This window comes from Chrysemys picta, chromosome 22 (assembly GCF_011386835.1).
Source record: "Chrysemys picta bellii isolate R12L10 chromosome 22, ASM1138683v2, whole genome shotgun sequence".
Lineage (NCBI taxonomy): Eukaryota > Metazoa > Chordata > Testudines > Emydidae > Chrysemys > Chrysemys picta.
The window spans coordinates 7,989,722-8,015,288 of NC_088812.1; the positions used below are offsets into that span (position 1 = coordinate 7,989,722).

Below are 25,567 nucleotides of genomic sequence, written 5' to 3' on the forward strand. Positions count from 1 at the left end.
AAGCCCTGCGGTGTGGGTGTTTCCCCTTGCCACTGGCCATTGTTCTGGCAAACCCATCCCAGCAGTTCTGAAGCAGAATCTGTCCTCCCCTCACCCTCCAGGAAGTGAAACTGACTTGGCTGGCTGCGTAAGTGACTAGACTCCCCTACTCCGGCTCCATTCCCTCCACCAGGGAAGCCAGCTCTCCGGACAGAGGTGGGAGAGAAGAAACCGTTTCCAAGTCCCTGGGTCTTCCCCGCCTCGAGCGAGAGGCAGGGAGGAGTGTGCATGGATGTGACTGGCCGGCCCTGAAGAGTTGCGCGCCGGTCTCTGAGTTGACAGCCACGCTCTGGGGCTGCTGCAGGGCGGGGGAGCTGTTGGATGGAAATTCTCTCTCCCGGTTAGAAGTCAAGAGCAATCAGCCGTTCCTCTAGTCCCTGATCCTGCTGTCTTCTCCGCTGCTGGGAAATGGCCAAGGCCGGAGGATTCCTGGATCGGGGCCGAGCTTCGCGTCGACTCTGGTGGTGAGGGCCGGGGAGAGAGGGAGATAAATAAATGAAGGGAAATATGAGCCATGGAGCAGAAATGACCTGCCCCAACCCCAGCAGGAACAAAGGCGCTAAGATGTCACCGCTTCAGAAGCTGGAGAGTCTGGCTGGGCGGATCTTCTACTGGGGGCCGCGCAGCGAGGCGGGGGCCCCTGCCGGCAGCGAGACGGCCCATGTGTCCGAGCACACTGCCGCCTGGAATGAGCAGAGTGAGTTGGGATGGGAGCCCTGGGAACAGGACCACATGCAGCCCCAGTCCCGGGGGGTCGGGCTGCCGTGATTCGGTGCTGGGAAAAAGAGATGCAGCATCCGAGTCCTAGTGGGGATGCGGGCGGAGGGGGTCTCCTGTGACCGGGCGCCATTGAAGTTTGTGGTGGCTTCTGTGGGGAGACCACGGATTGAGTCTGGTCTGCCCAGCTCCCCCCGGAAAGGTTCCCTGTGGGGCAGGGTCGAGATGAGGGGGAAGCTCACCCACCGGATGAGGCCTTAGGAGCTCTCGGTTCCCAGTTACCGCTGGCAGCAGCTTGACGTCAAGGGGCTCGTCTTCCTGCCCGTCCTGAGCCATCGGCCGTGTTGCGCCGGCCACGCGAGCCTCTTGCCATGCTGAGCTGATGGTGGCGCCGTGGAGGCACGGGGTGGGACGTGGGCTCTGGAGATGGCAGCTCTTGTGTCAGGAGGGCTAAACCCGCCAAGCCGAGTGTGACTTCTCTCCTCGCTGAGTGTCTGCGCCGGGCGTCCAAACCAGTTTGTGCGGCGTGCGCTGCTCCATTGGTTCTCGCTGTTGTGCCGATGGTAGCTAATCTCCCCACACACACAACCCTTCTGAAGGGAGAGATTGTCTTTGTTTTGTGATGGGGGGGGGGGAAACTGACGCGCACAGAGGGGGAAGTGACTTGCCTAAAGTCTCGCCAAATTGGGGGCGGAGCTGGCTATGGAACCCAGGAGTCCTGGTTCCCAGTCTTCATACTGGTTTAACGGTTAGAGCAGGGGGCTGGGCGTCAGGACTCCTGGGTTCTGTCCCCAGCTCTGGGAAGGGAGTGGGGTCTATGGATTCTTCTCTTCCTTTACTCCCTCTCTGTCTTTCTTCCCCTCTCTATTCCCACTCTCCCTCCATTCCAAAGGCCAGTCCCTGGTGTGTGATACCTCCCGTTCCTCCCACTGCGCCTGGGAAGCTGCAGGCCAAATGCCTGGTCCTTGATCGCTGCAGATCTTTGGTGTGGGTGGGAGGCTGGGAGCTCGGATCCCTTTGCCCTGAGTGGGACAAGGACCCACTGGCTCCCCTCCGTGGGATAGTCATGGCTACTTCCCCGTACTGCTGGGATAGATTTGTGCCCTCTCATGTGTCACTTACACTTCCTCTGACATCCTGTCTCACTCTTTCCTTCTCATCCACTTTCACTTCCTCCTTCTCTTTCACGCTCCCTCTTCCTTTCCCTCATTCCCTCCTTTTATCCTCCCCTTCCCAGCCGTGACTCATCAGAGACGAAAACTCGCCCCCTCCCTATTTGCAGCCTGTCAAGTGTTACCTGGGCGTTGATCAGCTCGTACTCTTGAATTAACTGCACAGCCGCTTGGGTCGAGATCACATCCCGACTAAGTGGCCCTGGCCATAGTTATGGGTGGGTGGGATTCCCATGGGGGATCTGGAAGTCCCCACGCGACGCTAAGTGGCTCTGCCGTCTGTTCTGGGGGCTCTGGGATAGCTCGGCGGGGGAGGGGAGGGAGGATGCAGGGATGAGCTATCTCTGACCCGCCCGCCAATCCCAGGCCCCGGGCTGGATGTTCAAACAAGGTTGTAACAATAGTGCCTTGGCAGGGTAGCCAGGATTAAAATAGCAGATTGTAAAGCACCTGGTGCCAGCGGCTTCTCTGGCACCTTTAACCCTCTGCTGTCTCGGCCTTCCGAGCACTGCCTCCAGATCCAGCGGGCATGGTGTGTGGGGGGAAGCTTTGACTACTTGATAGCCTAGTGAGGGAGGACCACGTGCCACAGCTTGGTAGCTCCAGGAGTCCCGACTCCTGGGTTCTCTCCCTGGCTCTGGGAGGGGAGTGGGGTCTAGTGGTTAGAGCAGGGAGGCTGGGAACCAGGACTCATGGGTTTATTCTCTTGATCTAAGGTACTTCTGAGGGCCCATCACTGTAGCATCTGAGCACCTCAGTCAATGCATTTATCCTTAGAACCTGCCTATGAGGAAGGGCTATCATCCCCAGTGTATGAATGGGGAAACTGAGGCACAAAGCAACATCTCCAGGGTCTCATGGCAAGTCAGTGGCAGAGCCAGGACTAGAACCCGGGTCTCCTGATTCCCAGGCCAGGGTCTGATCCACTGGTTAACGCTGCTTCTGCCCACTTCTCTGACCCAGCAGAGCAAGGCACTGATACCGGCGCAGGGTATTGCGGGTTTGCTCTGCTTCGCCTTGCGGGCACCGCGGCAGAAGCTCCTGGGTGGAGCATCAGCAGTTAGCAAACCCATGCTGGGTCTGGAAACTGTCAGGAGGGAGTAAGAGGGGCCCTATGGAGGTGTTGCCTTCTTTGCGAGCTGCTGCCTGTTAAAGGGGACGGACCCTGTGTGTGTTAGTTACACCACAGCCGCCCATCCAGCTGTGATCTGGAGTAACTGTTGACTGGCTGGAGGTGAGCAGACTCCTCATAAATCACTGTCCCGTAGCAACCAAATCTCCTTCTGCTGGTTCCCACCCTCCTCTTTGTCTCAGACATCCAGGCTTGGTATTGTTGCCCTTGGTTAATTTCACACTAGATCAGCAGCCCTGGTTCTCCCAGCCGAGAACCCCAGCAGGTCTGCCATCCGTGCGCTGTCTGCCCTGGAGGGACCCTCCCGGTGGCTGGGGCGAGGGGCCCCTGGTGCCAGACCCTGCTTCCTCCTCATCTGAGGCTGCTACTGGACTGGCACTAGGAATCGGGGCAATTCCCACTAGGAACCGGGCCAGCAGCCCCGGCGTGAAACCAGTTGGCATCTCAAAGTGCCGTGGAGTTAGAATAAATTGCTCTGCCGACCTGGAGCCTGATTCCCACCTAGGATCCGTGTCGCAAAGATGTGCAACCCCCTCGCACCCCCCCCCCCATGAGCTGACCCTCCTGGTCTGCGCTCTGTTTACCCGCTGCAGCTAGGTGGCGCTGTGGGGGGGGGAGCTCACAGGACTCTAGCTGAGGGGAGGAGTTTTAACCATCTGAAACAGAGCTGGGCTCCTCTCTGACCTTGGGTAACCGAGACGCTGCTTCTTGGCATTAACCCCTTGCTGCCTGCGATCGCCCCTTTCCTCGCCCGCAGGTGGCAGAGCACGCTGGTCTGTTGCCTTGGTGGTGAATATCCAAGCCACCGGGAAGCGGGATGCTCTGCGGGGGGTTGAGGAGGAAGTGGGGTCCGTTTCCCAACCGTCGTGCCTGGGAGCTCTCCTAGGAACCGCAGCGGGCCGCAGAGGTGGGGGAGGCTGACGCTAATGCCCCAGCGTGCAGCTCGGGGGGGCTGAGTTGCGGGGCGGGGGGGGGGGCACTGCGCCTCGCAAGCAGTTCTGCACTAGGGGGCGATGTGCTGCAGGATGGGCGCTCGGTAGGCGGCACTCTCTTATTGCAGTCAGCCCGCACGCCAATGCTCCAGTGTGGCGCCAGAGGGCGCTGCGCTGCAGGGAGCAGCGTGGGGGGCTGCTCTCTCCCCTCCGTCAGTGCTGAGTCCAATGCCCCAGTCCAGTGGTCGGAGCAGGGGGGTAGGACAGGATTGTTCTGGTATTAAGCATCCACAGGGAGGGAGCTTCCAGCCTTTCCCTTGTGGGCGAAGGTCCTTCTGGCTAACCGATCTCTGGCCGGTGGCGGACGAATTTCCCCTTATGCTAGTCCAGTCCCCACTTCCCCTGCCAGATCCGCTGCTGCTGCTTCCCTTGTCTCAGAGCAGCAGAAAGCAGCTTCCCCTCCTTGGAAACGAAGCCGGCCTGACACGGCTCCCAGCTGGTCTGCAGCTGTGCGATTGATCGAAGAGGGCGGGGCGCTCTCCTGCTTTTAGCTTTGGCCCCTCCCCTCACACACATGGATCGGCTCCAGAGCTGTGTTTATTGAGTGTGCCATTACATCTGGCCACTGGGACATCGATCGGGGCTGCTGCTCCGTCAGCTTTCCAGGCCTGGGGCAGAAGTTCTGTCCTTCATCTGTTCCGATAGTGGGCGGTGCGGGTGGGGCAGCGTGCTGGCATCGGGATCGGAAACTCCAGGAGCCCCGTACAGGATCCGGCTGTAGCCTGGCGCTCTCTGGATGGGGGGATCCGGGCGGCGTTTGCCAAGGAGGGAAAGATCCTGGCAATATCCCAGAGCTGAGAAAGTCGGGCTTCTCGTCAGAAATGCAGGAGTGGGGGAGGAGACGGGATGCCCAGCGCTGGGATTGCCAGCCCTCGGATTGACTAGTCCAGGGGGCCACAGTGGCCAGCTCATCTTTCATGATGTTCGCCAGCCTCTAGCCAAGGAACTTGTCAGCACTTTTGTGAATGAACTCCGCCCCCGAGCACAGTCCTCAGCCCCAGTTTAGTGACTTGGCTGAACTCACACAGTCAGTCAGGCCTCCTGAGCGCTCCTGGCTTATCCAAAGCAATGTCAAGACGCCTCGTTACCAAACTGGGCATTGGAGCAGGTCCCACAATAACCCTGACCAAATCCCAGCGTGGTTAAGGGTTCGCCACCTCCTCCGAAGTCCACCTCCCAGTGTCTTGGATCCTTCACTCTTCTGCATCGCAATGTGCCTGTTAACCAGCTGCTGTCCCCACCCCAGAAGCAGCTGCATTTGGGAGCTGGGTGAGCAGTCCCCATGCAGCATTGCTGTGCGGTGTTGACCAGCTGCCATGACCCGCCCCTGAGGTGGCTGCCATGAGTCCCATGCGTAGATAATGAACGTGCTTAGGGATGAGCCAGCATATGAAGGAGAGGGGGCAGGAAGGGATTTCAAGTCATGTCTTTGACCTTCTCTCTTGGCATGAGGGTACAGTTACATGCCCGGGGATGGCCAGGCAGCAGGAGGCATTTGGCTATCTTGGCATCCGCTGGAGCTTTTAACCACCCTGGCCCATCCTCCCTTGGGGGAGGCGGGGCGAGTGTAACCTCGTGTGCGTTGTGTGTCCCCAGGGCCGGCTCCAGGCACCAGCGCAGGAAGCAGGTGCTTGGGGCGGCCAACGGAAAGGGGCGGCACGTCCAGGTCTTCAGCGGCAGGTCCCTCAGTCCCTCTCGGAGGGAAGGACTAGCCGCCGAATTGCCGCCGAAGAACGAAGCGGTGTGGTAGAGCTGCCGCCGATCGCAACTTTTTTTTTTTTCCGCTTGGGGCAGCAAAAAAGCTGGAGCCGGCCCTGTGTGTCCCTGACCCATAGACGCTGCGAGTCTGTTCCCACCCCAGCTACGGAGCCTGGCTGTGATGAAAAGCTGTAAAGACTCCGGCCTTTAGCTCCGCAGGTCCCCGGTTCAATCCTTGGTGTTGACCAAAACAGTGGCTGTCACAGCCCCTTGGACTCGCTCTGGACCTGGCGAGCTTTGGTCTTGCGCTGGTCAACGGCAAGTTTCTCAGGGCTAAGCCAGTTCCTGGGAGCCTATGGGTGGGTCTTTGCTCCAGAGTTAGCCAGGCTGATCAACCCCCTGGTAGCCTAGTCTGGGTCTGAGCAGCCACCCGTTTGAGTAACTGTGTCCTCACTGGCTCTGTGCTTGTTCCGGGGGGAAATCGCAGGGCTCTTTTGTGCTGAGACGCTCAGATTCTTTCCCTGGCAACCGCAGGAGAACTTGTCTGCCCTGCAGGGGAATTGTGGGAAGGCATTGGGGGACTGTCGGCACACAGGGGTTTAGCCGGAGTAAAAGTAGAGCCTACTCCCAGCTAGGCCGGCTAGCACCTCCCAACTGGGGTCAGAGGCGTTTGTGTGTGGACAGTAGTAGGGTTAGGTCAGGTGCCTTCCATGCCACTCCAGGCCAGAACTTAGGGGAGACCCCTAGTGGTGACACCAGGTATTGCCGGCTTGGCAGTGGCAAGCCAGAGAGAACCCCATGGTGTGTCTGTGTCCAGTAGCCTGGATGAAGGATCCCTGTTTAGCATCTCAGCTTTGTGGGGTGCCCTATAGAGGGGCATGATCTAGTGAGTTAGAGCAGGAAAGGGGCGGGGGGCTTGGAGACAGAGACTCCTGGGCTCTATTCCCAGCACGAGGCAGGGAGGGGTGGTGAATTGCTTAGCAAAGGAGGTGCGCAGAACCAGGATTCCTGAGTTCTGTTCCCCTTTTGCCACTGTCCTGCCATGGGCCTTCAGCAAGATTCCTTTCCTTCTCTCTGCCTCAGTTTCCTCACCTGTAAACTGGGATTGGTCGCTTGCCATTAGGTGTCCTAACGTGCTTTGAGATCCTCAGGATGGGAGGATAGAGAAGGGCTTCCATAGGTCATGGGCGGGATAAGGAGTTATAATGAAGTGGGTGGGGAGAGGAGTTGGGGGATCCTCTCTTCCTCCTCCAGTAGTGGATCAGGGCAGTGTCCAGATGCCCCAAGGGGTTATGGGTGATGGGGTAAGAACCCAGTTAGAGCAGCGTGGGGGGGGGGGGCCTGCAGTTGTTGTGTATAAATAGACCCCTGGAGCATCGCTGCGTGAATGTTGTCTCGCTTTATTTGCACTGCCACCACATGACTGGCTCTGTCCCTGTCCTCCCCAACCCCCTCCCTGGTGCGCGTCCTCGCATCGAGAGCTCAGAACCCACGGAAGGGCTGGTGGCAGGCGCTGCTTTCCGGAACCGGCTGCCCCACTTACCGGGGCGGTGAAGGGACACTTCGGGGGTTTGCCCTCGCCTCGTTGCTGCCTCCAGCCCCAGGCAGGTGGGATTGGCGGCGCTGACAGATCCACCTCTAGCAGCAAACAGGAACCCAGGAGTCCAGGGCAAGGCTAACCTTGGGGGCGGATACTGCTGTATCCAGGGGCAATAGGTGCTAACGGGCACAGACCCCCTGCGCCAAGGGAGCTTGAAGGCAGCTGTCACCGGAGGATCCGGGCAGCGTGATGGGACCCTCCAGCCTGGCATAAACCCGGCCCCTCCGATGCAGCCGAGGGAGAGGTGGCGCCACAGACACGCCCTGGAGCTGCACTGGGCCCTGTGCTGGCTCGGGTCTCTCCTCGGCTCGCCGGAGAAGCCGGGGTCGAAGCAGAGGTCGTGTTTGCTCCTGCTGCCTGGGACAAAGTCCCCCGCGAGGCGCCAGGCCAGACCTCCCTTTCCGCCTGCCATGACCTCCTAACCGCAGCCGGCGGCCTCCGTGGGCCACAGCATGGATGGTAAGGGGGGGGGGCTTTTGGAGAGGGGATCCCAGGCAGGACGTGTGGTCATCTCCCCTCCCTTACTATCCCTGATGGCTTGAAGTGCCAGCGTCCGTCCCCTCCTTCCTCTCTGCAAAGGGGAGCTGATGGCTCCCGGCAGGCACACGGTGATCCTGACCCCCCCATACAGCTCTGCCGTGCCCCCTTCCTCCCAACCCACTGTCCCCCTGCTATTCTGGGCCCAGGGCCTCTCCCCAGCAGAGACCAGTGGCTTGTGTTAGGCTTCGCACTGGCTCTGCTGGGGAGAGAGCCGCAATTCATCCCATGTCTTTTAGAGGCAGGAGGTGAATTCTGCTGTCACCCAGATTTTCCCTGCCCTCCTGGGTTGTGGCTCAGGGGAAATCGCAAGGCACAAACCAGTTCTGGTCAGTGGTTGGCTCCTTTGAGATCTGCTTAACCCATCTGTGAGTTTTTCCCTCTGAGACCCAAACCCTCACCTCTACCGGCATCTGGTTACATTACAGTAGCTCTTAGGCCCTGACTGAGCTCAAGGCCCCACTGTGCAGGGTGCTGTACATACTCCTAGTGGGAGACAGTCCTTACCCTGAAGAGCGCAGAGTCTAAATACTCCTGAGTGGGGAGGGGAAACTGAGGCCTGGAGCGAGGCAGTGACATGCCCAAGGTTAGAACCCTAGCCGCTAGGCCGCGCTGCCTATCTATGCCAGTTTCTACTAGCAGCCTGTGGTCTCTTTGGGGCAGGGAGCGTGGCTTCTGTCTGTACAGCGCCTAGCTCAATGGGGCGGGGCCTGGTGGGAACCTGTCGACGCCATTGAATTATAGGCTCGACATCATTGTAACCAATCCCCATGGGAGGTGAAACCCTGGCAGCTCATAGCGCCCGGCGACCATCCAGCAGGAGGATGTCAGGGTTCAGGACTCCGTATCCCTGGCTCCCACAGACACCTGGCCTGTCCACCCGGGTCACTGCAGTGAAGGTCTCAGTACTCAGCTCTCTTCCCCAGCCTGTGTGAGTGGCAGGACGGTCGTGCACTGGCCCCTGCAATCGTTAGCAGGGTGCTGGGTGTAATGCAGGCCGTGGGCGCCAGACCGCGTTGTATTAGATCCTTCGCGTCAGGAGCCGTCCCTGGATCGCTTACGCTCCAGCCCCATCACGTGCCCCCTTGGGCCTCTTTCCCCACTGGGCTCATTAAAGGAAATAAAACAGTTTGTTTTGGAAACCTGCTTGGTGCTCACCAGAGAGAGACAGTGGGTTCCCAGTGGCAGGGAAGAGCTGGGTTTAACCCTTCAGCCAGCAGCACTGGGGGGATGGGACGGGGAGGAGGTGGATTCTCCTCGGTTCCACCCAGGGAAGATGGAGTTTACACTGCAGGAGATCGGGATCTGGAGCAGCGGGGGGCATGAGATGGGCGGGACGTAGCTGGAATCAGAATAAGGCCCGGGACTGCACTAGAGACGGTGAATGCAGCTTGCCCCGCCCCCCATCCTGGTCAGGCGTCATCCCTGTGGAAACCCTCCCATGGCCAGCTATGGCGTCCAATGCAGAAAGCTAGTGGGGCTGAGGCAGGTTGCTAACGTGCATCTAGTGGCCTGGGGGAACTGGCCTCACAGGGCTAAAAATCTAAATCGATGCTGGCAGGTGATGATGCCGGGCTAAGAGGGAAGGAGGAGGGGAGTGGAACAAACTCATGGAGGAGCTGTCAGCACATTCGTTCCTATTGGACAATCGTCGCTGGGGCGTGGGGCACGCAAGGACTCAACCTGTGTGGGTGTTAACCCCGGTGCCATTCTCCCTCCCTGAGTTTTCGCCTGTAGCTTCAGGATCTCTTTGGTGTTGTACAGTGTCCTTAAACAGCTGCCCTGTTTCACCCCAGAGGTGGCTGCATTTTGGTGGCGGATGAAATAATCCTTTTAGTGACCATTTTTAAAGCACTTAGTATTGGCTGCTGTGGAATCTTTTGCTTCAGGAGCCCTGACCCCCCGTCAGTTACTCTCCAAATGGCAAGAGGAATGAGTCTGCTTTTAAATTCTGGCTGCGTTCCAAGGTGACGGTCCCTGTAAACCTCTAATCTGCTCTTCACCATTAATGCCCTTTGTGCCTCTGGGGCGTGGTGAAATTAGATTGGTCGATTTCACTTTGTTTCTGATTTCTCCTGTGTTTATTTGCAAGGCTGGGGTCCCAACACTGGTTTTGGGAGCAGGGGCTTTAAAGTTTTGTCAAACTAGCTCCCCTCCCCCAAATAGGGGGGAAATGGTGTTACCTTTTGTAACCCTGGCCTTCCTGCAACACAGTTGTTTTTCTTACGGACCTGGCCCTGATCCTGCAACAAGCTTTCAGAAACAAGGCTATTCTGTTCTCGCTAGGTTCTTATTCTGCTCTTATCTGAATGCCTTCCAGTCGTGCATTAAGCGATGTGACTGCACATCTGTCACGTGGCTTGTTCTCTCATCTTCTCCCTGGAAGGAGAAGTGGAGTGTCTTGTTGTTTGAGAGGTTCTGGTAGGTCAAAGAAAGGCGTCTGGATTTGGGATGGTCCCTGGTTCATGTGGTAGGTAGTTCCACAGTCTACCACCAGACCCTGCACAGATGAACTTCACCATGGTGGTAGGTGCCCTTGTACCAAGGAAGTAGAGTTGTCAGCCGTTATCTTTCTGCCAAAGTCGTACGCGCATTTAGATCCCCCTTGGCGCAGGCCGTGGAGTGCCTTGAAGATGGGGACCGAGAACTTGAACTTGGTTTGAAAGGCAGAGGCTCAAAGGCCTTGGCTACACTGGCAATTCACAGCGCTGCCCTTGCTGCGCTCAGGGGTGTGAAAAAACACCCTCCCTGAGCGCAGCGAGTGCAGCGCTGTAAAGCGCCCGTGTAATCAGCGTCTGCAGCGCTGCACGCTCTCTCGCAGCGCTGCAAGCTATTCCCCTCGCAGCGCTGCGAATCCGCGAGTGTAGCCAAGGCCTAAGGTGAAGCATGAGGTTGGAAACTGCTACTCGGAAGCTGGTGTGCATTAGGTTTCTGTAATCACAAAAGTTGGGCCTAAAACTTGTCATGTCTCTTTAAGAGCAGTCTGCCCTCTGATTAGGAGACTCAGATCTCTTCCAGATAACTCTGATCTCTCCTAATTACAGGTCCCTAGAGCCCTGGTGCTGGCTGGGCCCTGCTGGGCTTTGATCAGGCTCGATTTCCCTTCCGCAAAGAAAGGCTTTGTTAACCAGATCTGTGGTCCTAAGTGGATCGACCTTCTCATGCATTTTCCTTTCTGTGTACCGGGGTTGATCCCTGTCCCAGGTATTCGAATAATACCTCGTGCTGCTGCAGTGGATACAAGAGAACTGGATGCGTTGTGATAAGCAAGAGTGCAGTGTAGCGGTCAGAGTAAGGAATGGGAGTTGGGATTCCTGGCTCTGGGATGGAGAGTGGGATCTAGTGGTTAGAGCAGGGGCCTGAGAATCAGAATTCCTGGGTTCTTTTCCCAGCTCCGAGAGAGGAGTGGGGTCTAATGGTTAGAGGGGGCAGAGGCTGAGAGTCGGGACTCTTGTTGGTCTTCTCAATTCTTCCACTTCCTGTGCAACAGTGGGCAAGGTCATGGCTCCTGCCTCAGTTTCCTGCCCATAAAAAAGGGAATAGTACCTGCCTCCCAGAAGGATTAAGGAGTTGAAGGTTTCGCTCAGTTCTTTGAAAGGTGGTACAAAAGATTAGCGGTATGAAAACATCTCCATTAGCCAGCTATCCCCTGGTGTTTATCCTGGTGCAGGTCGGTGTGTTAGTCTATTGTGTAATTAGACCCAGTCAATTAGTTTCATATGCCAGATTCATGCCATCTGACAAAACTGACGTGAATAGAAACGCGTTCATGGGTCTTTAAAGGGGCTCTCTCAGCTGAAAAGCCACTGAGCTGGGAAGGAAGGGCTGCAAAACCTCAGGGTCATTAGAACGAGAGGATTCTAAAAATCCAGTTTGCCGTTCACTATTTACGAGTTACTGTCAATGGCATGCAGCCTCCTAAAGACCTATAAGCCCTGTGGAGAATGTTACCCTGTTCCCGCTATTGCTTTTGCATAGAAGGTGCTCTAGGGAGCTGGGCATCCATATAAACCCCTGAGATAGGTAGGTCTGTCTGCTGAGCAAAGGAAATCTCAGTGGTATCAATATCACTCCCGCTTATAGTCCGTTTCACTCTAGGGTTCTCTGAGCTGCAGGAGGGGTGGGGGACCCTTCGTCTGTTTCAAGTGGGACTTAGTTTAAAAATAGTTGGACTATTTCAAGATTTGTTTATAGAAAGCATTGGGGGGCTTCACCAAAACTTACTTTTTTGGAGGCCAAATTTGAATTGGCTGCTTGTTAAATGGTCTTTTCGTTACAGTAGCCCCCAGAGATATTGATTGCAACCGAGGACTCCTTGTGCCTGGGCTCTGTACAGACCTGAAATGAGTCAGTGTCTGCCCCAAAGAGCTTATAATGGAACTCCCAGAGCTTGCAATTGATTATACGGGGGGATCCCCCTGGAAATCAATGGGGCTTAGTGCCGGGGTCTGTCCATACACTCAACTGCGGGATTGGAGCCTCAGTTAACCCTTCGTCCTGCCTCAGTGCTGAGAACTTGCAGGATGGCGTCTTACCCCTGCTGGCGAAGGAGTGAAACTGACCAGTGCAGAGGCACTGTGTACGTTCCTACCGGCCCTCACTACCGCAGCGTTTGGGCACTTTTCAGTCCATGCCATAAGCAAGGTGACTCCCATCTGTCCCCTGCGGTTCATTCTCTCACCAGGGAGGAGCGCTGTGTGTGCAGTGGAGGTGTTGGTTTTGGTAGGGTGTGTTTTTATATGCCTGTGCTGTGCTGTGTTCTAGTGGACAAGGCTGGTCAGAGGAGGGCACATAGCACGAGGAGCAGGAGATGGGGAAGTTCAAGATGATCCTTAGATCCTGCGCCAGGCAGTTCCACCGTCTTGGACGGGTCCCCAAAGAATTTCTGTCTCTCTCACAGACGAGCTTCACCTGGGTGGTAGAAAGTGCCATGGGACTGGAGGAGTGGGGCTGTCAGCCACAATCCCCATCCCAGAGCTTTCGGCTCTAGGGGCCCAGGCCTTGAAGAGAAAGAACGAGACTCTAAGATAAGACAGGCCAAAAAAGGGAACAAATTATTGGTGTTGGGCCAAGTGAATTAGAGGCTGGTGGTGCAGAGAAGATTCCTCCATCGCTGTCTGGGGCTGCCCCCAGTTCATGTAATTGATTAGCAGAGACTCACAAGTCTTCCATGACCTCCAGAAGAAGGCAGAATGGCTGATCTCCCCTCCCAAGGCATTGATCTGGTGTGGATGCTGCCAGGGAAGTACAGTGGGGGAGGGGTGTCGCAGGTCAGGGCAACTGCCCCTGTATTTGCCCCTCATGGTCCAGCCAGGGAAACCACTTTAGGCTTCTGGCCCCCAGTCATCACCTCTCTTGGGCGGATACCTGCGTCTCTCTCCTCCCTGCCCGGAGGATTTCCAGGATGCACAGCTCCCTGCCTACACTGTGAGTTCCCCAGCAATTCAGACCCCCTCAGCCGGCCTGCTTTGCCCTCCTTCCTCCGAGGCTACAAACAGCCCAGTCTCCCACGGCTATAAGGTATCACACAGCTGTTAGCAAGCACATGGATTCTTAAGGTAAAAGCATTGCAGGGAAACCCTCTTAAAACCCAGCAGAGAACCTACACACCTGCTAATAAGCTTTCCAGAGATCACCCTGCTTCCAATCAGGTAACTCACAGGCAGTGGGTTTTTCCTGCGGGAGCAGCTTCCAGCGGCTGAGGTTTTGCATAACCAGAGGCGTTACATTTGCATATCCCTCCCGCTAGAGATTTCCTGGTGTTACGGAGTATTGGGGAACTTAGGGCCCTGCACCCCCGGCTTCCTGCGATTTAACATGACTCTCAGCCAACCAGTAAAGCAGAAGGTTTATTTGGATGACAGGAATACAGTCCAAGACAGGTCTTGCAGGCACAGACAACAGGGACCCCCTCAGTTAGGTCCATCTTGGGGTCCCAGGCATCCCAGCCCCCCTTGGGAGGTTAGAGCAATCTCTGCCTCCCCACCATTTTACCACCCAGCTTTCAAGACTTTGCCTTTAGCGACCCCTCCCACAGCCTTTGTTTAGTTTCCCGGGCCAAGGTATCACCTGGCCTTCAACCCCTTCCTGGGTTCTTATGTTACACGCTCAGGTATGCGCCTTCGGGCAGACTCCCATCCCGCAATGCAGACTATCCCAGCCACACTCCCCTGTTAGCATTTACAGACCACAGTAAGAACAGTCCCAGTTTGTCACATCTCCCCCCTTCGAGACCGAACTGAGCACGGTCACTTTAGCCAGTGACCCGGGGAAGTTCGAACCTACCCCCGTTCCCATGGATGCCCCCGCATCCCTCTCATTCCTTGGTGAGAATTACACCAGGCCCCTTCAGTTTCACGCCCCCCCTTAGGTCGGGGGTGCTTGATGGCACTCGCAGTTCGCATGTGGGAAGGTTTATGCGGCCTGTGCCCTTTTCCCACCCCAATACCCCTGGGGTTCCAACTGGGCTGTGGTCTTTTTCCAGCACTTCAGTTTGGAGGTCTGTGCTTTGGGCTCTCTTGGTTTAGAGCCGCCCTTTTAACCTTGGCCACCCTCCGGAAAGGATCCTTTATGCTGGGCAAGGGTCCTAAAGCTGTTTTCCCCTTGTCCCAGGCCTTCCTCCCCCTCTGACAGGGGTCACAGGATTCGCAGTACTGTTGGACAGTAACAAAGACCCCAGGCCAGTAAAAGCTCCGTAGCAGCCTCTGCTGGGTACGCCAGGTTTTCTGGTGCCCTGAGAGGGGAATGTCATGGGCCCGGCACAGCAGCTGGCGGCGATACTTTTGGGGTACCACCAGCTGCCTCCTGATCCCCCCTGACTCCATTTTTCCTGGGGGAGCCCATTCTTGGTACAGGAACCCCTTCTTCCACAGGAACCTTTTCCGGCCACCTCGTCCCATGGTCTGTACTGCATTGAGGTCGGCCAGGTCCCTTATTTTCCGCAAGGAGGGATTTCTCTGTAACTCGGCCCGGAACTCAGCAGCTGGGACAGGGATGGCCACCTGCTCTTTCTCGCCCGCTGGGTTTGAAGCTGCAGCCTCCCTGAGCCGTGTCCCTGGGCGTTCCCTCCCCACCAGGTTAGGGTCCTGCGCCTCAGGCAAGGCACCCCCCCCAAGGCCAGGGTGCAGTGCCCCTTGCCGGCTCTGACTGCGGGTCACAACCAGTGCCCTCTGGGGGTTGCTTGGCCAGTTTTCCAGGTCCCTCCCCATCAATACCTCAGTGGGCAAATACGGGTGTACCCCCACATTCTTGGGGCCCTCCTTGGCCCCCCACTTCAGGTGTACCCTTGCCACGGGCACTTTGACTGGTGTTTCGCCCACCCCCGTTAGGGTCAGGTAGGTGTTGGGCACCACCTGATTTGGGGCCACCACCTCGGGCCGGGCCAGCGTCACCTCTGCGCCCGTATCCCAGTATTTATTGACCTTCCTCCCATCCACCTCCAGGGGAACAAGGTACTCTCTCCGGAGGGACAGCCCCGCACCCACCGTATAAACCAAAAACCCTGAGTCTGGAGCATCCCGCCCCCTAGAGGAGCTGGCCTGGGGCCCTTCTCTCTCTTGAGCAGTTGATAAGCTGCCAGCCCCTCTTGCGTGAGAAGCCTGCCCCTCGTTCGTCTGGACCTCTACCAAGTTAACCCGGTGCGGGGTCGGTCTGTTCAGTCCGTCCTTGAGCTTGGGGCACTGGGCCCGAACGTGGCCTCTTCGGCCGCAGTAATAGCAGCTCATGTTCTGTGGGTTCCCTTGAGCCGGTCGGTTGTCCCTGACGCTGGGCATTCCCCGTGGGAGGGGATTCCCCATATTCCCCCTTTGGGAGGTCCCAGGGTGACTCTCTCTCTGCATCGCGGCGGGCCTGTTTCTTTGGGGCTCCTCCCTGCCACCCCCTGACCGGCTCTTTACAAACTTATCGGCCAGCCGCCCTGCGTGTCGCGGGTTCTCTGGCTTTCTGTCCACCAACCACAGCCTCAGGTTGGATGGGCACCGCTCATACAGTTGCTCCAGTACCAGCAGTTTAATTAGGTCCTCCTTCGTCTGGGCCTCATCAGCCCACTTGCTGGCGTATTTTTCCATGCGGACGGCTAGTTGCAGATATGAGATCTCAGGGGTTTTATCCTGACTCCGGAACCTTTCCCGGTACATCTCAGGAGTTAGCCCAAACTTTCGTAGCAGGGCCTTTTTGAATAGTTTGTAGTCCCCTTTCTCTGCCTCTTTCAGTTGGCGGTACAATGCCACAGCTTTGGGGTCCAGTAAGGGGGTAAGGACCCGGAGTCTGTCCGCGGGATCAACCTGGTGCAGCTCGCAGGCCGTCTCAAAGGCCTCCAGGAAGTCATCCATGTCCTCCCCCTCCTTGTGTGGGGCCAGGATGCACTTATCAAAGCTCCGTGCAGTCCTGGGTCCCCCCTCACTCACCGCAGCCGGGGGTTCGCTGCCCTTTAATCTTGCCAGTTTCAGTTCATGCTGTCTTTGTTTTTCTTTTTTCTCCCGTTCATGCTGTTTTTGTCTTTTTTTATGCTGTTTTTGTCTCTTTTTCTCCTCCCGTTCATGCTGATGCTGTCTCTTTTCACGCTGTCTCTCTTGTTCACGATTCCCCAGCTCTTTTAGTTTTAGCTCTTTCTTCCATTCCAGCCAATTCCGCTCCACGGATGCCGAACGTCGCCGGGAGGATCCTCTGCTGGCCGGCGAGCTTCGCCGGGAGGATCCCCTGCTGGCCGGGGGGGGTTACAGCGCCCTCGGTATTTGCTGGGCTCCTCCCCACCCTTCCCCTAGGAAGGAGGGGTCTCGGGAAGCCCTCAGCAGCCAGCTGACCACTCCCAGCTGGGACAGACACTGGTGCCTGCGCTGCATTTGCCAGACTGCTTCCCTGAGACACAGGGATCAGTTCATTCGTGCGATCTTTCGCCTCCAGCCGGGCAATAAGCTGTTTTTTGGTGAGCCTCCCAATGCGCAGCCCCCTCTGCTTGCACAGCTTCACCAGGTCGCTCTTAAGCCGCTTGGCATACATCTTCCTGCCGGCCACTCACCGGCCTGTGTGCTCACAGCTCCCCACAGTTCCCAGGGGGACCCCTAGTGTGCCAGCCCTTCTCGAGGTCACCACCTCTCTGCCAGGGTCGAGCTGCAGACTCCTCCGCCCCTGGGACCACTCGCTGCGATCCCCCCGGGGGACCCTGTTACCGCAAAAGTCCTTCTCGCTGGTCACACACTCCCAGGGGTAATAACCGTTTCTCTTTCACTCTTCAGCACGCCTGGTCCCCGTCAATCCCCCTTCGTTTTACTGCTCCCCAGTCACTTACTGCAGGAAGCGCCGTTCATGGGGTGCAGTAGATCCCACCACTGCCACCAGTTGTCACGGAGTATTGGGGAACTTAGGGCCCTGCACCCCCGGCTTCCTGCGATTTACCATGACTCTCAGCCAACCAGTAAAGCAGAAGGTTTATTTGGATGACAGGAATACAGTCCAAGACAGGTCTTGCAGGCACAGACAACAGGGACCCCCTCAGTTAGGTCCATCTTGGGGTCCCAGGGCATTCCAGCCCCCCTTGGGAGGTTAGAGCAATCTCTGCCTCCCCACCATCTCACCACCCAGCTTACAAGACTTTGCCTTCAGCGACCCCTCCCACAGCCTTTGTTCAGTTTCCCGGGCCAAGGTATCACCTGGCCTTCAACCCCTTCCTGGGTTCTCATGTTACATGCTCAGGTATGCGCCCTCGGGCAGACTCCCATCCCGCAATGCAGACTATCCCAGCCACACTCCCCTGTCAGCATTCACAGACCACAGTAAGAACAGTCCCAGTTCGTCACACCTGGGAAACATACTTAACTTTAAAAAAAGCCCCATAGTTTCAGATGGTCCCTCAAAGCCCATAACCCTTCTCTGAGTTTCCGTTGAACTCCTAAGCTACTTAAACTTAGTTCTGTAAGGTATGGCCAGGATAGTGCAGGAAATTGTCTTATCTGTCCCATGTCCATCCAAGGATCCCGTTTCTTACCACCACCACCACCACCCCCCCGCCCCGGGGCTGGGCTTGATGGCGGGAGACACTGGCTGGTGAGCCAAGCCTGTTTCTATAAATAATCCGGAGAGATTAGGAGACAAAGTGAAAGTAGGTCAGACAGACTGAGCCGCGGCTCCTGCCCGCAGCTGGGGGAAGCAGATGTGAATTCAGCCCCCCTTTGTGGGGCTCCACGGGTGATGGGGTGTGGGGACGAGAGGGTGAAGGGGGTTTGGGCGGGGGTAGTTAGCCAGCAAATAGCTGATCCCTGGAACCCTTTCAGGGCTGCCCTGCCCTATCCTGTGGGATCAGGGGAATCCCTATAATCTTGGTCTCCTTCCCTCCAGCAGCGAGTCAGTCACGTCTGTAGGATGTTGTCCTGCTTCGCTGGTGCATTTCAGGCCCTCGCCTGGCCTATTTCTCAGCCCTTTCATTAAGGCAGGGACCGGACTGGAAAGTGGTGGTGCTGGGTTTCATAGAAGTGTTGCTATTTAGTGATTCATGTGGGGGGCTGGGAGCTAGGGCCCTGGGGTTCTCTCCCCAGCTCTGGGACGGGAGTGGGTTGTAGTGGTGAGAGTGGGGCGGCAGGGAGTTGCCTCCTGGGTTGTGCATCCGTGATCCCAAGAACTGCAGCACCCAGATCTGGATCTAGGCTTTTAGCTTGTCCCCTCCCTGGCGTCTGAGCACCAGTGATCCCTGGGGGAGGACATTAACTTTATACACCTCCGGTGTGGGGGAGACTTGCCTGTGATGGTGGGGGTCGGGGTGAGCTCTGGGTTCAAAGCCACCCCCTGCTGCTGCTCTGTGCTTGGCCTCCCTGCTGCAGCCATTCAAATCCCGTGGGCTAAATCTATTAAGAGCTGTGGGACTTGTCCCTGTCGGGAGCAGCGGGAGGCAGCGAAGATACAAGGGGCTCTCGGTGCTAAATATCCCTCCAGATGCTGCAGATTCCTCCAATCCCCATCCCTCCTCCCGTGGTTCTGGGATCTGGCAGCAAGGACGGGGAGCCCGGCTGGCGAAGGAAGGATCACCTGGTTGGATGCCAGAGAGCCGGGCACTTGCTGTTCCCCGGGTGCTGCTGTGAAGGCTGCGGCTGGTCGTTTTAACACCTTTGTGAGCAAAGCCCAACTGGGGTTTGCGACTTTCATGGCTGCTTTCTGCAGCTGTGTGTGTGTGTGTGTGTGTGTGTGTGTGTGTGTGTGTGTGTGTGTGTGTGTGTGTGTGTGTGTGTGTGTGTGGAGTACCCCCTGTGGGCTGTTGGTGTCATTGGTGCGTGCTGCCTGCATGGTTGAGAGAAGGCTACACCTCTGCCCTTTGAGCTAAGGGGGAATCTCCTCCCCCTTCACCCCCTTTGCTGGTAGCAGTAGTAGATCCCGTATCCTCCCATTAGGGCAAGATGATCCACGCTTCTTAACGTCATTTGACTGGAGGGTTGTACGAGTGTCTCCTTGTGGGGTGCAGGCTGTGTGTTGCGGGGCGTGGAACAGGCACCCCCGACTGCCATGTTGAGGGGGTCGGGGGGGTTGAGGTTCAAGTGCGCCCCTTTGGTAGGCGCTGGGAGCGGCATTAGCCCTCCCTGATGGGGCTGTTCAGTGTGTCCAGGGGCAGACCCGGGGGTGGGGGTGTTGCAGGAGCGCTGCTGTGTGGACATCTCTCTGGCCAATCCCCAGCTGAGCCGCCCTTTGTGGCCAATCAGGCACCGCCATCCCGCAGATTCACTCAAAATCCCCACCCCCTTTTGTGATTGCATGCCTCTTCGCTGAGCAGGGGGCTGGGGGAGCTGAAAGTGGAGCTCTGTCCACCAGGCTGGGTGCCCCACCCCTCGTGACTCCTCACGCTGCTCCCTTTCTGTTTCCCTTACAGTGAAGGAGTTCCTAGCCAAAGCCAAAGAAGACTTCCTCAAGAAATGGGAGAACCCCGCCCAGGTACTGTGCCCCCAACCCAGATCACCTTCTCCCCGCCACGCCCACCCCCCAATCAAGGCCTCTGCAGCCCTTGGCTGATTACTCTGCAATCACCCCCAAGATCTCTTTCCGCATCACTGAGCCACCTTGCCACACTGCCTCCGCTGAGGGTCTGGGGTTATTTTTGCTCCTGGGGGACGGGACTGAGTGCTTTTCTTCCCCCTCCCCCTCCGCCCCAATCCTCCCTCTCCTAACTGGAGGGCCGAGAGCAATGGAGATTCATCTCCTGTCTGCTGGGGGAGGGGAACACTAACCATGTGGGACTCCTCCTAATCCAGTCTGTCTCCTCCTCCCAAGGCCCCAGCGTGGTCGTCCAGCCCAGCCCCAGATTGGCTCCCATGGGGGTTGTGCTAACAGGGACCCTGTTCAAAAGGCCTCCATTTGCTGCCCTGTGCTTTGGCACAGTGCCTCAGTTTGTAGGTGCCGGAAAAGCTTTTGGGGTCAGCCCTGGGTCTGTCCCTACTGGAAATCCAGCCTGGGGTGGTTCTGCAGCACTGTCACTTTGCTAGTCCTCCCGCACACCCTGTGTCATTAATGCTATGGCACACATGGGGAAACTGAGTCCCAGAGGGGACAGGGACTTGGTCAAGGGTATAGGAAGTTGGTGGCAGAACTAGGAAGCGATCTTTTGACGCCTAGTCTCCTGCCGTCTGACCACTACACTTCACTCCCTCTCCTCACAGACTGAGGGCTAGAACCCAGGAGTCCTGACTCCCAGCCCCTCCCCTGCCCCTAAGCCACCAACCCCCACTGAATGGAGCTGGGCGGGTCGCCTGTCTGGAACTGGATTTTGGTTCTGCCCAAGGAGCAGGGATTCCCTTGTCTGTGTCTCATTCAAAATGTAGCTGTTACCTTTGTTGCCCTCTGGTGGTGAAATGTGACATCTACTTCTTCATATCAATTATCATGGGGTAGCCATGTTAGTCTGTATCCACAAAACCAACAAGGAGTCCGGTGGCACCTTAAAGACTAACAGATTTATTTGGGCATAAGCTTTCGTGGATAAAAAGCCTCACTTCTTCAGATGCATGGAGTGAAAGTTACAGATGCAGGCATTATATAATGACACATGAAGAGAAGGGAGTACCTCACAAGTGGAGAACCAGTGTTGACAGGGCCAATTCTTCATATCAATGTTCTCAAGAACAACCCCAGTGCGGTGCTAGGGGGTGCTGTGCTGCAGGGAGTGGGGGGCTCAGTAAGGGGCTGCCTTTCTGGTGAGCTATAAAATCCAAAGCTCTGACCCCCTCTTGGTCATTAAAGACCCCTCCAGTCTTGCAATGCAGATCCCACTGTCCCAGACAGGTTCCTTCCTGATGCCCCCAGGACCAGTCTGGCACCCTATCAGGTTTGTTTTCCCCCTTCCAGAACACGGCCAGTTTGGATCAGTTTGATCGAATCAAGACCCTGGGCACAGGCTCATTTGGGAGGGTGATGCTGGTGAAACACAAAGAGACCGGGAATCACTATGCCATGAAGATCCTGGATAAACAGAAGGTGAGACGCTGGGGGCTGCCTGGGGCCGTGGAATCCCCAGTGCGGGGGAGGGATTTGGGGCTCAACCCTGCGTGGGGATGCAGGAGAGGGGAGTGCATGGGAGGCGCAGGGGGTGCTGCGCCAATTGAGGAAGATCTGATGTTGTGATTTCCTTTTCTCTCCCAGGTAGTGAAGCTCAAACAAATTGAGCATACCCTCAATGAAAAACGGATCCTCCAGGCCGTCAACTTTCCATTCCTCGTCAAGCTAGAGTATTCTTTCAAGGTAGGTGTCCTTCCCTTGCCAGCCTGGCCCTGGGCTGTGTCTCTCCCCCCTACCCCCGACTCCCACAATCCCCTTGATTCGTTTCCTATTTAAAACCAGAACTGTGCTGAAGGGGTCGAAGGGCACAGTGAGAACAAATGTTCCTGGCGTGACGTCTGGGATCAGGTTTGGAGCTAAGAAAAATCAGTTTGGATCATTCCACTTTTTCAGTCTTTTCTGTTCTGCTTTTGACTCCAGGTTTTGAACAGTGATACTCCCCCCCCAGTCAATTTTGCTTTTCTTCCTAGTCAGTTTCAGTTTCCAGCTCCCTTGTGCTGCCCTCGGGCATGAGGTCTGGCTTGCGGGGGAGTCTCAGAGGAAGTCCTAACTTCATGCGCATTTGGCTTTGTAGAGACTTTGAAACCATCTCGTGGGATCATTTCCTCCTGATGGGAGTTTCTCTGAAAGCTAAAATTCAGGCCCCAGCGTTGGGGCTTGGACCCTCTTCTCTAAACCTGGAGTTTGAGGCCTGTGAGCTACACCCTGTGTGTAGGGGGGAGAGCAAAGATAGTTGTGCCTTTGAGCTCCACAGCCCCCCCTGTGGCCGGCCTGATTAAAGAGGGACTGGCTCTGAAGGGAGACCTGTCTCCTGTCTGTCAGCCTGAGGTTAGTGGGTTGTAGCGACGAAGAGTCGTCAGCTCAGAGGAGGCTGCAGGATAAATCGCAGCCCCTGTGGGAGCCCGGAGGCCAGGGTGATGGGCGTGTTAGTGACAGGCAGTGCTGGCAGAGTCGTTTTCTTGAGGCCCCTCATCGTTCTAGGGGTAAATAGTTTTGATTTCTGGCCCCTTGTCCGTAGAAGCTGCTACAATGGAAATGTCCCCCCTGCTCCGTGCCGGCTGCCTGGGGCTGGGCTGCGTAGCTCTCGGGTGACACAGTAGCAGTGGGGCCAGCGGCTTCTGCTACACAGTCTGTCTCGCTGAGCCAATCGATTCTCCTACGACAGCATAAAATAAATCCCTCGCAGCTGAATCCGCAGGTGTAAATGTGGGAGAACTTTGTTGAAATCAATGCGACTGCTCTGGATTTACCCCGCTGAGCTAGGCAGCTGGCCTGGTACGTGCTGACTGGGCCCCATCAAGGTACCACTAGGGTGTTGGGGCCTGTTTAGTTGGTAGAGGGTCAGGAAGGCCCATGTCACGCAGACCAGAACTGCCTGAACAGGGAGACCAAGGATGGGCTGAACTGCCAAGGCTGAGCTCCCTTCGTCCCCTTAGAGACAGCAGGGTTCAGGCTTCATTCCCCTTCCGCGCTAGGGCACCCACCTTTACCCTGCTCCTGGGGCTCAAAGCGTAACCCTCTTAATTTAGGCACCTAGCCTCACCCTTCATGGGCTCAGGGCGTCACCTCACACTCTGCGGGTTTGCAGGGTCTTTTCCCAGTGAAAGAGCCTCGCACAGAAATATCCTTAACCTCTGTTTATTAACAGTTACTGTCACGGACTCACAGATTGTGCCCACTCTTGGTCCCGTGCAGTCCCTGGTGGGAACCTCCTTCAGTGTGACAGCCCTTCTCAGGGGCAGGGCCGGCTCCAGGCACCAGCTTGGCAAGCTGGTGCTTGGGGCGGCCACTCCGGTCAGGGGCGGCAGGTCCAGCTATTCGGCGGCAATTCGGCAGACAGTCCCTCACTCCCACTAGGAGCGAAGGACCTTCCGCCGAATTGCCACTGCAGATCGCGATCACGGCTTTTTTTTTTTTTTTTGTGGCTGCTTGGGGCGGCCAAAACCCTGGAGCCAGCCCTGCTCAGGGGTCCACTTTCTCTTGGGGGTTAAGCCCCTCCACCTCCTGGAACCGCACCTCTCTGAGCCTTAGCACACCTGTCTCTCGCCGTGGGCCCCCTCAGGGAGTCCACTCGCTCTGGACCCCCCGGGCCTCCACCCCCGAAGGGGTTGATGCAACCCTGTTCTCTAGACTGGAGTGACTCTCATCCAGCATAAAACAGGAGGGTTTATTGAGCGTCTGAAGACAGCACAGGAAACTCTCGGGGCCTTCGGGCCTGCCCTCCCTCAGCACAGCACATCCAAGTCTCACCTGCATCCAGGTGGGCTCTGCCTGCTCTCCCTCTCCAGCCCAGAGCCCCCCTGCTTCCCAGCTGGGCATCTGATATCACTGGCCCCAAGCCCCGCCTCTGTCCATTGTCTTCTCTCCAGGTAAACAGGGCTGCTTCTCCTGTCTTCTGTCTTCTGGCTGGAACCACCTGTTCAGGTCACCGGGGTCCTCTCTTCACAGCCCATTGTCTTCCCACTGGCCAGAACCAGCTGTGACTCCCGAGCTGGGCCTCCTGGTCACCAGGTCACCAGTCGCTGGGGTATCCATTCTCCAGGCCATAGGCTGGGGTTCCAAGTTCTGTCGCTGGTCCTCTGTAACAACAAACTCCCTCTCCCACCACCTCGTTAAACCAGTAACACCCATGGAAACTGTGTCCCACCCCCTCTGCAAACGATTGAAAAAAACAATAAACCCCCCCACTTCATCACAGTTATCAGAACAGAATACACATGCTACTCATACAATGCCCATCACTCCCAGTAAGCAGACGAACTTTCCCTGCTGGCCAGTCAGGATCAGCTCGTCCTGGGACTCCAGGTTCTGCATGGTGTCATTGGCAGGGTGTTGAGGTCTGGCAGCGCTGATGCTGGCTGTGTCCTGGAGTTGGTTCCCCAGAACTTCCTTTTGAACCCAGTTTATATAGTGAAACTGCTTAGCTCTACCTTAACCAATCATTTTACTGAAGTGTTACAAAATAATTCTCTGACCAATCCTATCGTAGTGTGAAACAATTCTTTACCCAGTCGTATACCACCACCTTCGCTGATGTACACCTGGCAAAATTAGTTATGTACCAGAAACAATCAAAGAAGCAGACAGATAAACAATAGAGAAGTGGGGACCAGCAAGGGGAAACAATCAAGATGTAGAGATTTCACAGCCACACTGCTGCTAAGTGATTCCTTTGAGCATCCTAAGATCTGTTTCTTTGCCTGGTGATGCTGGGCACTGTGAGGACAGGAGCCTTCTTACCAGCCCGGTATTCCGTTGTTCTGATATAATTTAGATGGAATGTGAGGATGTGACTTTCTGCTTCTTGGCTTCTGCTCTCCTAATCTGGCTGCAGAAAAAGGCCTCTGACCGTACAGCATGGGGTGCTCAGCCCATGCCCCACCTGGACCCTCTCTCCAGGGCTAGCTGGAAATTGACCCTGGGCTCGAGGGCAGGGGCAGTGGTCTCCGCTGGTGCGTGCGCGGGTGCTTCGTGCTCATGTTCTCACCACCGAGCCGGGCAGGGTCTCACTAGCGGAATGGCTTTGTTGGGCTCAGCGGAGTTACTTCGGAGGCTGCTCTTTGACTTTGCAGGCGCGGGGGAGGATGAAGCCAGCCTGGTCAATTTCACACTCTGCTTTTGATAAGTTTCACTTCCTGCTTCTGCTCCTTTGGGGTATCCGACCTGGCGGCAGGTTGGGTTTCCCCTTTGATTGTAGACGTCGCAGCTGGAAATCCATCTTGGGCCCGCCCGTCCCTGTCCCTAGACCAGAGGTGTGGGGAGCGGTTGAATTTTCTAGGGCTCTAGCACTAATTACTCCAAGCAAATAAAGCTCGCGCTCTCTCATTAGTGAGTCTCTTCCCCAGCTATGTCTGTGCAGCAACTCCCACTGCAGGTGTGTACCTGGGATCTTTGGCACCACAGCGCAGCCCCTCTGGCCCTTGAGCTAAAGGAGTAACAGCAGCAGCTGGCGGCAGTAGTAGCCTGTTATCTCCCAGAACGAGGGTGCACTGCATTGTGTGCTATGTGGAAGCCCGGCCAGTGCATCAGGTTCCTTGGAGACGTGTGGGTTAGCGCCCTGAAAGGGATGGGGCTAATAACGGAGCAGGGGTGTGGGGAGCAGTTTCATCCCAGTGTCGCAGGCGCTGACGGGGGGCCCCCTTGCACTCCGTTG

General features: G+C 56.7%; 1 protein-coding gene across 4 annotated transcripts in view; it reads left to right on the forward strand.

Annotated features, from left to right (window-relative positions):
• LOC101951867 (cAMP-dependent protein kinase catalytic subunit alpha) overlaps window positions 1-25,567 on the forward strand; it is a 50,937-nt gene that overhangs the window by 19,220 nt on the left and 6,150 nt on the right. For 2 of the 4 annotated variants that reach the window (XM_065576246.1, XM_065576248.1), the window contains 3 exons: window positions 19,736-19,797; window positions 21,205-21,333; window positions 21,499-21,597. In XM_065576246.1, coding sequence (XP_065432318.1) covers window positions 19,736-19,797; window positions 21,205-21,333; window positions 21,499-21,597 — 290 coding nt within the window. Of the gene's footprint in view, window positions 1-509; window positions 737-7,226; window positions 7,810-19,735; window positions 19,798-21,204; window positions 21,334-21,498; window positions 21,598-25,567 lie in introns of those variants that run through there. The other 2 variants (XM_065576247.1, XM_065576249.1) reach the window with 2 other exon arrangements.